This window comes from Mustela erminea, chromosome 5 (genome assembly GCF_009829155.1).
Source record: "Mustela erminea isolate mMusErm1 chromosome 5, mMusErm1.Pri, whole genome shotgun sequence".
NCBI classification, from domain to species: Eukaryota; Metazoa; Chordata; class Mammalia; order Carnivora; family Mustelidae; genus Mustela; species Mustela erminea.
The window spans coordinates 104,689,955-104,706,742 of NC_045618.1; the positions used below are offsets into that span (position 1 = coordinate 104,689,955).

The following is a 16,788-nucleotide window of genomic DNA, read 5'->3' on the forward strand; positions in this document are numbered from 1 at the left end:
GTATGTTGTTAGCATTTTATAAAAATTCTTTACCTCAGGGAGGATTTAAATTGCTTATGATCTCAGATGAGGGCATATCTTGTATCATTTATTTTGGTAGGTCGAGGGCAGGAAATCTATTCTCAGTAGGCTTAAGAGTCCAAACTATTATGGGCCAAATGGAAGTATGGAAGAATTCATTAACAATGTTTGTTGCGAATCGAAAGTAGAACTATTTTAGTTTTTATAACCAAAATTCAGTGTTTACTTAAATTAAGACAAAGTTACTAACCATTGAATAAACAGTTTTTCAGGTATTTTTTTCTAGAAGGTACTGTTCTAAGAAACTTGCATTAAAAAACTTTCTAACACCGTTAACATTGTACAGGAAGAAATCAGATCTCTTAATGTCCATCAGGTTACCTAGAATATATGAATGTTAATGATAATTGAAGGTATATTGAAAACTATGGCCGCTCACAACAAAGAACTGACAACCAATTTCAGGGATATTTAAATATCTTCTGGCAGATCATTTTGTGCCAGTATTTTACTTATGGGGTAAGTATGGGGTTTACATTATTTTTTATAAGTTACATAATTCTAAACATTACGCTGCTGCTAAAAACTAATTCGATTAAACTTTTGGAAGAGGAATATTTGATTCAGAGCGCTGTGTCTGCGATTCTTAGAGCTCCAGCTAAGATTCCATTCAATAAAGAATAGGAAATTAAAATGCCATACCTTAGAGAATGTAGAATCTCCTGCTTAAGGGACATTTGGATTTTCCAGCTCAAAGAGTATTTTAGATTATTGCCATAGAGAATAATGTCAAGCTCTTCCTAATTTCAGAGGTAACTATGAATAAGTAACAAATAGTCACCAAGTTTTTGTAGTTGAAGAAGAATGGAAAGTACTGGAGCATTAATTTCCATTCAGGAGAATATCTGTCTTGATCCCTGGTTAATTGATCACATATTTCTCTCAAACTTGTCTTAAAATTGCATTGACTCAGACTGGTTAAGCATATTAAGAGCTTGGTTCATTTGCATTTTCTTCTAAGTAGAGGGACATATTAGGCTCAAATAGCAGCACTTCATTCTGAAGGGGGGAGAAAAGCAGGGCAAAAACTCTTTTTTAAGACTGTAGAGTCTTTTCTGACAGCTAGTCAGAGTTAGAATTAGTTCAAGGAAATGTTAATAATGCACTGCCTGGCCTAATCCCTTTGATATCACCAGGTATCCTCCTGTTCATGGGTTAATTGCTTTAAAAGCGAAGGCAATATTCTGAGCGGTGGGCCGCTTCACCTTTTCACAGCTGTTACCATTGAGTGACAACTAAATCCCATGTGTAAGATGAGGAAGAGCTCAATCTCCAATTGGGAGAAAATTTATGTAAACCACAATCCCTTCAGAATGTGCGGAAGTCATAGACTTTCTTGATTTACTCTGCTTTTCCCAGAAAGCTCTATTGTTCACTTTCCTAAGTCCCATCAACCCTTTGTAGCAGAATATCACAGCGGCAGCAGATAGCTTGAAATATATAAATGCTATCATAGCTCTGATTAATAGCAGTGCTTATGAGTCAAGTCTGATAACAGTGCAGCTCTCCACTCAATTTCAGATACTGCTAATGGAATCTGTCTTCTCCAATTGTAATATGAGAAGGCCTAATTTGCCATGGAGCTTGGAGCTGTCACCAGTAGGGGATTGTGGGGTCAGATGGGAGCTGCCAGGTTTTTGCCCTGCAGCTTGTATCTCTCACTTTGAATAGAGCAGCCCCCTGCCTGCCAGTTAGCTGATAGGCCGCTGTGGGGTTTATGCCACTGTATACAATAGGAAAGGGCTACATAGGCTGACTTTATAATTGTGAAGCTAGCTCATATTTCCACAGCTACTGTGCTGCATAATTTCTAATAAGTGGTTTTAACAAATGTCAGATTATGAAAAGTTTCCTCAATTACAAAAACTTATAAAACATTCAAATGGCTAAATCTGTTTCCTGCCGAGATTTTGCCACCGGAACTAGGCATCAGTCATTACGGCTATAATATTTCTTCAAATTACAAATAAAATTCTAGATCGTAACTCCCCTAGATGGGCTGCCTTGCAGAGCCATAAAAACAGCGGTCTTAAGGAACTGATGCACCAGGACCTGCTTCATAACTTTGCTTGATAAGACTACTTAATATTAAGTCTCTGCTGTTTATCGAGTTGGTTAGTGTTGCTAATGGAAACTGTTCATACCCTCATTCTGCTGATTTTAGTTATTTGGATCTTTTAAGTTTACCGCACCTACATTTAGCATTTTAGTGTTTTTAAAAAGTATGCAGCACCTTATAAGTTTTGAGTGAAAAGGGACTTAGTGTGATGACAAGCCAGGGCCGGGGCCTCTGTGAAGAATATGCTGGGATATACTTTTTAACCATCAGGTTAGCCGCTGAACCCAGAGTAACACTATCAAGCTTGAGGAACAAGGTTATTTGAGGTCTTCTGTGTTTTTAAACATTTCGAACAAGATATGAAAGTTTGTAATTTTGGAGTTATTTTAAACCAGCCTGTGCTTTCAGAAGAATTCCCTCTCCTTGTACGAGTTATTTGGCATACCATGAGAACTTAGTAAAAAAGTAAAGTGTATGATGGTGAAAAAAGCCCAGCGTTTTTTTCTTTTGGATAATCAGGTAGAAGTTGATGAGATAAAATAAGGTATTGTTTTAAACCTTTATGATTTATTGGTTAATGCATAAATCTGAATTTTAATGGGAATTGTGTGATTATATCTTATTTTCAGATGCTATTCATAATCTTACTCCCTCCCCGTCAGTTGTGGGTTTTTTTTTTGTGGGTGGTTTTGTGTGTGTGTGTGTGTGTGTAACTCTACAGTTTTTTCTCCAATTTTATTTAGTGGTTTAAAATCAGGAATAGCACTTTGTACTTTAGTGTACTGGTAGTTGGTATTTATGTAGCTGAAAATTCAGGCCAGAACCTGAATTGAGTCTCATGAAATAGAACAAACCTTGGGAGGATTTTATCTGGAGTGAAAGTAAATTTTCATAAAACGTGGGAAAAGGGATTATTTGCAAGTTTATTAAAGGTAGAAGTAAGTGTTTTATATCTTTTTAGGTGCAGTGGTGGCGGCTTCTACGATGTTATTTTAATATACCATGCCCTAAATGATTGACTTATGTTAATTAGGTCCAAGCTTTAAAATGAACAGGAAAGTTTAGGTTCTACTGTGTATTACATGGCCACTGGCTATAATTTGCCCACAGAGTGCCTGGAACATATTAGATGCTCATTATGTTTTTTCTGCCACTAGGTTGAGTGAACTAGCATGGAAAGAGAGGCTCAGCAGTAGCTAGCTTCCCAGTTTGACCTTTTTCCAAGTACACAGAAGAGATGAATATATGGGTGTTGATTATGTGATTGAGCCAGAAGGTAACATTTATATATTTTCATAAACAAGACCAGAAAGATAAGCACTCAGGAGGATGGGGGTGGTAGATTTGCTGTACATTGTGTCCTGCTTTACCTTACTTCTCCCCTCTAATCCATTACCTTTTTTTTTTTTTAGTGAGTTGACACTAATAGTCATTTATTTAATGATCAGTCTTGGAGGCTGCATTGTGGCCTGCCTACTCGATTCTACAGCCTTCCAGCAGGAGTTTGCGGTGTAGGAGGGTGGCGTACCCTCCATGTTGGGTCCTTCGCATGCAAGGAACACTGAAGACAAACACATCCATGAATCTTATGAGGCACATCAAATGTGTGTTCTGAAAGAATTTCAGGTTTCTGTTATTTGCCTTTTGATTGAGGGTTAGACAAACATGTGACTATACATGAAAATCAAATACCACGTAGGAGAAAGAAAATATACCTTATCATCAATAGCAAACTTGTGTCAATGGTGTAAATTGTAACCTCCTGATTTATCCATTGTGTCAACAGATGAAGAGTATTCCATCAGTGAGAAAACTCCTGCACAATCAGTACCTTTCCTAGGAATCTTATCTAGGTTTCATGGATTTCATGGACCAAAAAGAAGGCAGTTATGTATTAACCATAGAATTCTGAGCTTCACGTTTGTTAGGATGATCTTAATCCTCACCCTATATTCATTAACTCAGTGGAGAATTTTTGTTATTTGTGTCATCTGGGAGAGATTTTAAATACTTGACCACCCTTCCCGTACCGTCTGACATACTCTTGGTATATCTCTCCCTATTGAGTAACCACTGCTTTACTAGAATGGGAACTACATGATGTCAGTGTTAACTCAAGCAAAGAGCAATTAGGAAGATTTATTTACGCAAAAATACTGGAAAACATATTATGTGTCACATAAGAGTGTTTATTTATATAAAATAAACTTCAGTGACTTTTAGGTTATTTGATGTTATCAATCATCTGTATGATTGCTTTACACCGTTAAGATGAGCCCTTATATTTATATTTACTCTTTCACAGTGTAAAAACTTGATTTTGATTGTTAGTAGTAACATGTAGCTCTCTTTTACAATGTAGTGGTTGTGTTATTAAAATTATCACAGTCGGGGCACCTGGGTGGCTCAGTGGGTTAAAGCCTCTGCCTTTGGCTCAGGTCATGATCCCAGGGTCCTGGGATCGAGCCCTGCATCTGGCTCTCTGTTCGGCGGGGAGCCCGCTTCCACCTCTCTCTCTCTGCCTGCCTCTCTGCCTACTTGTGATCTCTGTCCGTCAAATAAATAAATAAAATCTTAAAAAAATAAAATAAAATTATCACAGTAATGGTGGTGTAAGTATGCAGTCATTTCTTCATATAGCTTTGTAAGATGTTACCTCCTAGAAATCAGGTTAGATTCTAAACGTATGTATTTCAGTTGAAGAAATGTCTTTTTTGATCTCTTTCTGTGGGGCTTTATGAGAATCAAATTGAGAATGGGAAATACTTTTTCTTACATTGTATCTAATTCATCATAAGTTGTCCTTAAGTTAAAATGGAAAATTGTGGAGACTATTTTGCAATTTATTCTTGAGTTCTGATGAGAAGACTTCTTATTTTTATTTACAACCTCATTCGACTTTCTCTCCTCTTTCTTTTTTGTTGAAGTCATTTCATCGATGTCGGTAGAAAAATCTGAATCTTTTAATTTAGGGAGCTCATTTTAAGATGCCACTTTATCATGTTAAATGTAGATAATTAAATTCCCTAACTCCTTAGTTGCTTTGTAAAATAATAAGCACGTTTATTCAAAAGAATAAAATGAAAATGAAAAGTAGGACTCTTTGATTGTCAACTGAAATCACAGTGGTGTTTTTGATTAGGTCAGTTTCATCTGGAAAAAAAAAGCAGACCAAGTCTATGAGTAGATGACTGTTGTTTTGCCTTATTTTGGTGCTACTTATATTTTTAGCCCGTCTGTACATCTCACCTTATGGATGATACCAAACAGCTCATTTTGTGGGTTCAGAACAACAGTTTCATAACAAACCCATGCTTTAGGAATAAAATAACATAAATAAATAAATAAACACTGGGAATAATGTCAGATTGGCTATTCTTTCCATATGCTTTTAAAAGAAAGATTACTTAGCCAGAAATTTAGACTACCAATTCATTTAACAGTATTGCATGCAGTAAAGTATATGAATAGTGTTCCTTCTACTGACATAATTTAACTCTGCATCTCCTCACCCCCCCCCAAAATTATAAATATTTGTTACAGCCTTTTCAGGGGAAAAAAAAAATTGTGGAGCATGTGTTCTTGTTAGAGTTATTCGCCAAAAGAGGTTACAACTAACTTGGCTAAACATTCACTCTGCAGAGAACACCCTTTCCTGAGAGGGATCCTGTTTGGCCAGTCTCATAAACTAACAAAGGCCCCAGCAATCAGAATGGACAATGGATTCATTGGAGGCTCTAGGTATTCTGTGGATTCTTACAAAAATACTTTTTTGAAGATACACATACACAGATAATAAAAGGATTTGTTCAGAATTCTTGTTTGCTTAACAAGTTTAAAAATTAGATTCCCCTTCAGCCATATTCACCAGTGTGATTTTTACAGCATCACTTAGGTAAATCATCTGCACATTTAATATCTTCTATCTCAGACTTGCAGTGACTTATTGAATTGGGTGGTTCATTAATATTTGGCTCAGTAAGACATAAGATGAAAAATTTGAGGTGTTTTGTTTGAAATTTCAGAAAAACATGAGAGAACCTAAAGGACTTTATTTACATGTCAGTATGCGAAAAACAATAGGTATGAATACCTATAAACCTGTATTTTCTCATTTCCTTTCAAATATTTTATAGACAAGGAATAAAGTAATATAAAAATTAATTTAAATAAATTATTATTTCTGTGCTCTTGTCAAAAGAATATTTAAACACTTGAATTAAAGTACGGGGTGGAGGGAAGCCTTGGTGGCTAAGTGGTTAAGCCTCCAACTCTTGGCAGCTCAGATCCTGACCTCTGTGGTAAGATTGAGCCCTATCCTCAGGCTTCACAATTAGCCAGGAGTCTGCTTGAGACTCTGTCTCACTCCTTCCACTCCCTCTCCCGCACTTTCTATTTCTTAGTCTCAAATCTTAAAAAAAAAAAAAGTATTATAACAAAATCAAAATGAACCCTTTAATTTTCCCCTCAATTTCATTTGTTACTAAGCCACCACTTTTATAATAGTAAAGCACAGCACCAATGAAGGACTTGATTGTTAACATTTATCCCAATACCAAACCATCATTTCTTTCAAATTTATTTTTTTGCAATTTAAAAAATAAAGAATAAATTCTAAATAATAGCATAAATAACTTTTTTTTAGAGATTTTATTTATTTGACAGAGATCACAAGTAGGCAGAGAGGCAGAGAGAGAGAGGAGGAAGCAGGCTTCCCACTGAGCAGAGAGCCCGATGCGGGGCTCGATCCTAAAACCCTGAGCCGAAGGCAGAGGCTTTAACCCATTGAGCCAACCAGGCATCTCCATAAATAACTTTATAATAAAGCATTATTTGGAAATGCTTGAATATAGGTTGAGATAATTAAAAACTTTAGTTATTTGAAGAGCATTAAAAACTAAAAATAGAGTAGGTCTGAAATATATAGGTGGAAAAACATTTAGCTTCCCAAAAATCAAAAGGCTTTTGTAGGGACACACACATATAAACATGTGAAGTGAAACAGACTTATTTTAAAATGCACAATATGCTGAAATGGCTATATCAAGTAGTCCAAAAATAATTCTCTTGACTTCGCCATTCATTATTTAGAGGATTTTAAGTTCCCTAAATCTGTTTTCCTTACTATGTTTAGGTTAGGTTACAGTTAAAAATTTCTATTCCTTAGGTTCGCAAAGTTTTAGAAATACAGAAACACCTGTCTATTCAGTATCCATTTAATATATTTAATAGACTCTGGAGAAGGGGAAATACCCTGGTCTTAGTGAAAATACTTTAGGAAAAACTTCTTGTGGGGCGGCCAAGTAGCTCAGTCAGTTGAGCATCTGCCTTTGGCTCAGGTCATGATCCTGGAGTACTGGGATCGAGCCCTGCGTTGGTTCCTTGCTCAGCAGGGAGTCTGCTTCTCTCTGCTCATGGGCATGGGTGATCTCCCTCTCTCTCTCATAAATAAGTAAAATCTTAAAAACAAAACAAAAACAACAAAAAAAAAACAAAACTTCTTGGAAAGGTATGCCTATGCTGAGTTGGAAAGAGTCGGTGGGAATCAGCCACATAAAGGCAAAACAGCATTCCTCTTCTGCAAAAAAATGCAGAGATGGAGGAGAAAGAGCTTGTAAGTACAGGAACTTAAAACTCATTTAGTGTTGTCAGAACACCAACTATGAGATGGGTTATGTCAAAAAATGAAGCTGCCGGTGGACAGATCATAAAAGATCTTCTCTGTTGTAATGAGCTTGTAATATGCTTTTTCTTTTTAAGATTTTATTTATTTGAGAGAAAGAGTGGGTGTGTGAGGGGAAGGAGGGGGAAGAGAATCTGAAGCGGACTCTGCACTGAGCACAGAGCCCTACGCGGGGCTTGATCTCACGACCGCAAGATCGTGACCTGAGCTGAAACCAAAAGTCAGAAGCTTAACCAACTGATCACCCTGGTGTCCCTTTGTTATGTTTTATAATCAAAGAGGAGTCCTTATGGGGTTGGAGGCAGAAAAATGCAAGATCAAATATGTTTTAGGTCCTTCACTCTGGTGGCAATTGTGGGCCTAGCGCTGGAGGCAGACCACATACAAAGCTGTTGAATTGGGGTGAGCCTGACAGCTGAGGTAGGGCAGTGATGGTATGCATGGAGAGGAGGATGAGTTTTTTAAATGTTTATGAGGTAAAACTGGCAGGATGTGGTATGTATGATGGGGAGAAGGGGACAGGAGCTTTGAGGATGACTCTTAGGTTTCTTGGGTAACTAAACTAGATGGATATGACAATCACTAAGACAATACTGGAACAGGAATCATTTGGGGAAGAGGATGAGAAATTACCTTTGCACATGTTGATACTAAGGGTCTGTTGGACACTGAGAGTTGGAGTGGCTTTGTGGTGAGGTGTAGAGCAGTCCATTGGAGATGTGTCCCTTTGAGACTTAAGGGGGAGGTAGCGCAAGACAGAGATTTGGTTATCTCAGTTTGTGGTTGGCAGGTGACATCAGGATAGCGGATAAGGCCACCCAGGTGGAGTATGTAAGAGTGAGAGGGATTGTGTGAGAGTGAAAGCTTGGGAACGCCAGCTTTAAAGGAGATGATGGAAGAAGAGGAGCCATTCAGAGAAAACAAAGATGGAAGATCCAGAACCCCAGAGGGAACACCTGAGGGATGTGGAGCCCAGTTCAGCTCAGAAGAGTGTGCTCGGGGCTGGGATCAATCCAGCAGCGAGGTCCTGAGAGCCTGTTATATGTGGGCAGTTAGATGGCAGCTGGGTGCTATTTTAATAGAATGCTAGGGTGATTACAGAGCATAGAGGCGACAGATGTGGACAGCAGGAAGCTAATTCTGAGCCTCACCATGATCCTGAACTGTCTTCATGAAGTCATCTTTGACTTCAGCTGGTCTTTATCATTTATCTCTGTCTTATTAGGGTGAAAGGAAGCAAGCTCAGATAACGTGATATGCCTTGCGCAGTAGAGCGAGACTGCCTACCTGCAGAGTCAGTGAATGAATCGAAGACCTCAGGAGTCTTCAGAAAGTCCTCATGGCTTGGGACAACTGGGTGGCTCAATCGGTGAACTAACAAAGTCTCTTGACTTTGGCTCAGGTTGTGATCTCAGGGTCTTGGGATCGAGCCCCACTTTGGGCTCCTCGTTCAGCCGTTCAGCCGGGAGTCTGCTTCTCCCTCGCCCTCTGCCCCTCCCCTCTGCTTATGCACTCTCGGTCTCTCTCAAATAAATAAATAAAATCTTAAAATAAATAAATCTCAAATAAATAAAATAAAAAATAAAAAAAAAAAAAAGAAAAGTGCTCATGCTGACCCCTGCTGATGTCATCCTTTGCTTGTTAGCAGATGAGACTCTGCTCTCTGCTGACATGGGCCCTCACCCCTCCCTGAGAGCATGCATACAGTGTCATGGCCCTGGGCCACACACCTGTCTTCCTACAAGCACTCACCCTGCAGACTTACTAGTGTATGCTGTACTGCTTGTCTTTGGGACAAATACTTAGTTTTAGTGAAAATCTTACGATTTTGAAAACAGCTTTATTAAACTATTTTCCATCACAGGCAGCCCTCAACAACAGTCTTGTTTAACTGAAGCCAGTTCCATCCTTTAATGGTTCCAGTGATATTAAGGGTCAACCCACTTTGTACTACCTGGCCCGACTTTAGCTTTCAGTTCACTCTTCTCCCCAGTGCCTCTGCACTTCTCTTCCATTTGACTGAGACCTACCCTTTGCTCTTCCTTTTAACATCTTCATCAGCACCCTGCTGCTTTGCTTTCTTCCCTATCCAGCCTGCGCCCCCTGGCTTATTTCGTACTCCCTTCCCTCTTGTGCTTCTGTCCTACCTGGCTCTCCCCAGCCTTTCCCAGCCAGCTCTGGCTGCTTCAGACCTTCCACAACCGTGCTGACAGAGCCTGCCCCTCATTAGCCTCCGCTGAGCCATTACTGCTGCCCGCAAATCCTTGTAGATATCCTTCAACTTGGGAGTTTTCCCGCAACAGGTGTTTTGCATTTTCCTTGTTTTCGTAGTCCCCTCCATGGCCCATGAATGTTAATTGATTCTGAATCTTAGCATAAAGCAAACTTAAAGGCAGTATGTTAAAATACATATGTTTCAATGGACAGTCACAGTTTAGTAAAGTTCAATGAAGTTCATACAAACTTAGCTTATATACAGTAGCCCCATGAAAACTCCACATCGAATAGTAAGATGATGAAGCCTCCGAAATGTTTCCTTTTTTAAAAAATTTATTTAATTGACAGAGAAATCACAAGTAGGCAGAAGTAGGCAGAGAGGCAGGCAGAGAGAAAGGGAGAGGCAGGCTCCCTGCTGAGCAGAGAGCACTATGTGGGGCTCGATCCCAAGACCCCAGGATCATGACCTGAGCTGAAGGCAGAGGCTCAACCCACTGAGCCACCCAGGCGTCCCTCCAAAATGTTTTCTATACTACATATCCTATATATGGATGCACATGCAACTTTATTGTCTTGGACATACTACTCTCTTCTGTTTTTCACAAAGCTGTGACCTCCTCAGCATTTATTTTCAGAATTTGCTTATACAGTTTCAAGTTGCCTCGAAACCTTAATAGAAACTACAAAGAGGGAAGGCAATGTGTGTTAGCCAGGGCTCTTAGGTGCAAGCAAAGGACTCTGGCTGTGTTTAGCAGGAGAGAAATATAGGAAAAAGAAGTTGAGAAGAACTCTACAATACAGAGGACAATCTAATTTTTAAGCAGGGAATCGATATGAATAAACTTCTTCAAGGAAGACCTATAGACAGCCAATAAACCCTTGAAAAGATGCTCCATATCACTGGTCACAAACAGTATGTGTGTGTTTTGTTGTTTTTAACCATTTAAGACTAAGCTGCATAGAGGCTATCCTTTACCCTTAAACGCTTCATGGTACGTTTCTTAAAAACAACATATTTTCTTATATATCCACAGTGTAGTTCTCAAAGTCAGGCTATTATCACTGATACAACATTGTTATCTATGGAAGTGATTCAGATTTTGCCAGTTGTTCCAGTAATACCCTGTTTAGCAGAAGAGAATTCGAGATCATGCCTCTTATTCTGTTGCCATTTCCCTTTAGCCTCTTTCATATAGACTCATGGTCTTTTGCTTTTTGTTTTTGTCTTTCAAGACCTTGACATTTTCTTTGATCTATATCGGCCAGTTATTTTGTAGAATGTTCTTCAGTTGAGTTTGTAGGTTCAGGTAATACATTTTGGCAAGAATACCATAGAAATGATGCTCTGTTCTTTTCACTGGAATAGATCAGGAAGTATATGAAGTTTGTCCCATTACTGGTCTTTAACTTTGATCATGTGGTTAAGATTGTATCTGCCAAGTTTGCCCCTGTAGAGTTACCATTTTTCCCTCTGTAATTAATCTATTTACAGGAAGATACCTTTAGACCACATACATATTTCTGTAAAACTTTTACTCACTAATATTGGTATCCATTATAATGGCTGCCACATTCCATTGTTTCTTCTACAGTTATTAGTTGTTGACTTTCTGTGGACTTTCTCTTCCCCTGTTTATTTATTTATATCACTTTAGAGTCATAGATTATTTATTCTTTGGGTTATAATCTATTACTGTAGTTATTGTTGTTCAGATTATCCCTGACTTGACCCAGTTAAGCTGGATACATGTCCTTTTTGTCATGTCCTCTTTTGAACCCTCCCTTACTTTCTGGCACAAGAGATTCTGGATTCATTTTGTACTTGACCTGCCCCAGATCTGGAATCAGCCATTTTTCCAAGGAAGCTAATTTATGTTTTAAGTAGAAGAAGGCATCTTGTATCTTATGCTGACTTTCCAAAGTAGTATTGGCAGATGAAACATAGAAATTCCTTTAAAAATGTTACTCATCCTTTAAGATTAATTCATTCATTCATGAAGTTTCCTTTCTGTGCTTGGAGTGAAAGACTTCCCATATAAATGAAACTTAGTTCCAGTTCACATTTTAAAAACAAAGTTGAAGTAATTATTAAAGGTAACTACATGCTACACATGTTCCAAGATGAGCTAGAAACCTGGGAATTAGAAAGAAATTTGAGAAAAGAGTAAGGCTTGAATAAGTTGAAGGAATCTGAGAAGACATTCGGTTCATGGGTACACCATGAGCAAAGGTGTGACACTGGGAATAGGCATGTCTTATCAGGGAATTTTGAGGAACCTAACTGGGTGATGGAGATAATAATATTGGTGATTAGTGGCTAGGTACCATTTATTGGGAACTTTAACTTTTTTTTTTTCTGTGATGCTTGATTAAAAGGCATAGAATGACTCCATAGCTTTTTATCCAAAACAATATGTTTTAGTTTAAAAGTGGTGATTTAGGGCCATATATTATCATTAACTATCAGAAATGGTAATACTTGCTGAATCATAACACTTGTTATCTATTTGGTAACAGATATTTAATCATTTTAGATATATCGGGAAATAGGAAGTTATTTTGCTTTGATATGCTCTATCCACCCCATTACTAGTTTCACATCAAATCTTGGAATTGAGATCCAGATTCCTGATTGATTTGATTGATTTGAAATGTCTGGCTCTCACTGGCGTTGGGGTTGATAAATTTATTTCCAAGTGTGGCTTTTGATTCTTTTTGTGCTATTGAAGTTCACAGTCCCATCCCTATCTTGAAAAAAAATGCGTCATTTTCAACTTCAGCAATGTGTAAAGAAGAAATCACTAGAAACTAAGGACTTAGCTTTCAAGATCTTAAAATCACCAGATATTGTGACAAAGACATCTTTGCCATATGCTGGGAGATAAACTTGAGTGCGGGCGTGTGGAAAGTGCCTAGGCCCAAACATTCCACAGGAAGTGAGAATGAGTATTCCTGAGTAGATGTTTTGCCATTTCATTAATTCTTACAATTGAGCGTAGTTCCATCTTAACCAGACTGTCTTTCTAATTTGTGGGTAACGGGTTTGTTATCTCTCTAGCTACTGTCTCTTCAGGCTTTCTGAACTGGCTGGAATCCTAGAGGTTCCATCTAAGAACTAAACCTCCTTCAGTCCATAGGAGACTGAATGAATTTTGTTCATTTGTTTGTTAATAAGTTAATATATGGACTTCCTAATTAAAATCTGTTGGAAGAAATTATTATACAAAGTCATGTATTAATCATATAATGTGTTGGGATAGTGCTGGGCGACTGTCATAATTTCTCCTGCTACAGTTTATAAAAAGGGAAAGAAAGTCGGTTCTTTTTGTTGGGAAAGAAGATTTCACGTTATCTGTATTTGCAGGCTTTCTGGCTCACATGCTGGAGGAATTCTTGCTGCGGGGGTGTTTTCGTTTTCTCGTCTAACATGGCAGTGGTCCATTGCAGCCGAGGTTTTTAGCTTAAACAATCTGTTTGTGGGGCTGCTTATGGCTCTTACTGTACATTTTGAAGAGGCAGCAACTGCAAAAGAAAGATCAAAGGTAACCTATTTTGATCAAAGTGAAATCACTTTTTGTTTTAATTTTTAGACAGATGCTGTATTTCTTTTTAACTTTGGGTGCTGTTTATCTGTCCTGATTACCATCAAGGTAATCTGGGTGCATTGAGAGAGAAAATATTCTGAGTTCTTTTACTGTGAACCATGATAGCCTTTATAAAGCATGGGGCTTTTTTTTTTCTTCCCCTCTTCTCCCAGAGTTCAGAAGTTTCGTGCGTGTGTGGGTGTGCGTGTGTGTGTGTGTGTTAGTAAGACGCCAAATTTTATTTAGATTGACCACCTTAAATTATATACCATTTATGGTACGTCGACTTACTCTCTAATTGCAAAAAAAGACCAAATTTGTACTTTATTTTTTAACTATCAAATGTATAAACGAAGTAGTTCGGAAGAGGTTCCAGTGAATTATAAGGCAAACACTAATATCAAGATCATTAGAAATGTGAGGGAACCCTGTCTTCTAAGAGCTTACAGTCTGTACAATGAGAGGTATCAAACCGTCTTAATAAAGACGGCCTTTTGTTGTTAAAGAATATACAAACGGAAGAACACCATGGTTCCCATAGATGGATCTATGCTGCTATTAAAGTTCATTTTTGGTCTAAAGTAAACTTTCTTCTGATTATAAGAATTGCACATGTTCAAAGAGAGCAAAAACAGCATCCGTAACCTGGTTTTTAAATCGAAAGTGTTCTATTTTATTTATGTAATTTAATAGGAGAAAAAGTAAAATGGAAAGAATGCCTGAGTTTTAGTTATAGACTTTAATAGGAATTACACAATATCCTATTACTGGTAGGACTTACCTAGTTATCACGAAGGACTTTCTAAAACTTACTTTGAAGACAGTCATATTAGGTCAAACTGCAACGATGTGATGAGAATGGACAATATTATAAAAAAAAATAGCAGTGCTAAATATTAGTGTCTGTAGAAGCGAGACTGTGTCTGAAGTTGACTTCAGCCTGACCTATGGTACAAATGCTTGGTTCTCATATAAAGAATAACTTTTTACTGTTGTGCTTACTTAAGAGTTTTAGATAAATTTTTAACTTAGATTTTTTTTTTTTTTTCAGATAGCTAAAATTGGTGCTTTCTGCTGTGGCCTTAGCTTATGTAATCAGCATACAATAGTACTCTATATTTTGTGCATAATACCATGGATTCTCTTCCGACTTTTAAAAGAGAAGGTAGGTTTTTGGATGTTTTTAATGAAAATTCACAATATTTTGTTAAGGCCTGATATTTATGGCATAAAATGCGGGGCTTTCAATTTTTTTTTTTTTTTAGTTTTATATAAAGTGTAAATGACCCGAGGCTCTAACAACATTGAATGAAAAAAAAAAAAAGGATTTACAAAAATTATGCAGTATTGATTGCAGTGACAGCTGGTCTGATTCATAATTTTCTTACTGATTCTGAGCAGCACCTTGATAATAATAGGCTAAAAGGAGTGAAAACGAAATAACAGATTTCCTTGATTGTGTTATTGTATGTCCTAAAACAAAGGATAGTGTATGAATGAGAGTTTATTAATTTATCCCACTGTCTGTTGAGGGTCCGATCAATGCCGATCTAGATGCTAGAGATTGAGCTCTCTCGACTAAACAGACATCATCACTGCTCTCATGAACCAAGTAACAAAATCTCTGGAAAATCACAACCCTGTTTTCTCCTAACAGATTTCTCTAGAATAAAAATGATTTATTATAGTTTTCCTTTTCCCTCAAAGGAAAAAATGATTATTGATTGAAATGGTGGTGTAAAGCAATGTAAGAAAATTACTATACTGCGTAAGTCATTGTGAGATGGACCGAAGAAGCAGGGAGCTGAGTTAGACATGAGGTTTTGGAAAGACAGAAGCCCTTTATTCTGTCAGCCTTGCTCCCAGAGGTTAAAACAATCTTAAATACAAAGCCAGTACTGGAGTCATTTTACTTATTATTTCTTTGTATTGTTTGTATTATTATACCTCAGCTGCATGTGTTTGTTTCTCATTTCATTCTTTGCTGCTATAGTCAGAACTATATTAGAAAACACAGGTTTAGTAAAATTATTATACAGAAATAGGGAAATTATGACAAAACTTTAGGTGATTGTATTTACTGTACTCGAATATATTTTGTTTTTAGCTTCTGGAAACAAAACATAAAGGATAATATGGAGGTTATAAAATTCTTACTACGTGTTAGAAAAAATGGAAATAACAATTGATAGGGAAGATCAGCTTTTTCTTGGAACTGAGTACTGTGAAGTCAGTCATGTCCAACCTTACATGAGGAATACCCAGCAGCATAACAGGTCGTGTCTAACAGTGGTTTTGTAGAATATACAGAAGGTTCTTTATCTGGTCTTTTATTATATAAACCCTTGATTTTAAATAATGGAGATATAACTTAAACAGTGTAATTCAGTGAAGACTTTCCCATAGATTGCAAACCTAAAGAGGCCCAAATACTTTTCTTGTGGATTGACGGATGGGTAGATGGGGATGCATTAACATCCTGCTGTGAGTTAGCTTAGCTGGGCTTTTTTATTTTTTTTTTTTATTCAGTCTTCATTTCTTTCTCTCCTTTTTTTTTTTTTTTTGGCCAGTTTATTGATATACAGTTGACATATAACATTGTATAAGTTTAAGGTGTACAACATGACGGTTTGATATATGGAGAGATGGTAAAATGATCACTACAGTGAGGTTAGTTAACACATCTATTGCCTCACATAGGTACGCTTGTGTGTATTGAGAACTTCTTCTAAGATCTACTCTCTTAGCATCTTTCAAATATCTGGTACAGTACGGTAGTCCCCATACTGTACATTACATTCCCTAGAACTTATTCATGTTATAACTGGAAGTTTGCAGACTTTGACCACCTTTTACCCATTTCCCTCGCTCCCTACTCCACGCCTCTAGTGATCACCAATCAGTTCTGTGTTTCTGGGAGTTCCATTTCTTTCAGTTCCACTGTAGGTAAGGTCATACAGTATTTGTCTTTTTCTATCTGACTCATTTCATTTAGCATAATACCCTCAAGTTTTATCCATGTTGTTGCAAATGGCAGGATTTTCTTTTTGTGTCTGAATAATACTCCAGTGTGTGTGTGTGTGTGTGTGTGTTTGTTTTCTATGTCTTCTCTTAGGAGTTTGATAGTTTCAGGTCTTACAATCAAGTCTAATCCATTTTGAGTT

General features: G+C 37.4%; 1 protein-coding gene across 2 annotated transcripts in view; it reads left to right on the forward strand.

Annotated features, from left to right (window-relative positions):
* The window catches only part of TMEM260 (transmembrane protein 260), a 71,411-nt gene that overhangs the window by 9,536 nt on the left and 45,087 nt on the right, over positions 1–16,788 (forward strand). For both annotated transcript variants that reach the window (XM_032344306.1, XM_032344307.1), the window contains exons 4-5: positions 13,405–13,582; positions 14,676–14,789. In XM_032344306.1, coding sequence (XP_032200197.1) covers positions 13,405–13,582; positions 14,676–14,789 — 292 coding nt within the window. The remainder of the gene's footprint in view (positions 1–13,404; positions 13,583–14,675; positions 14,790–16,788) is intronic.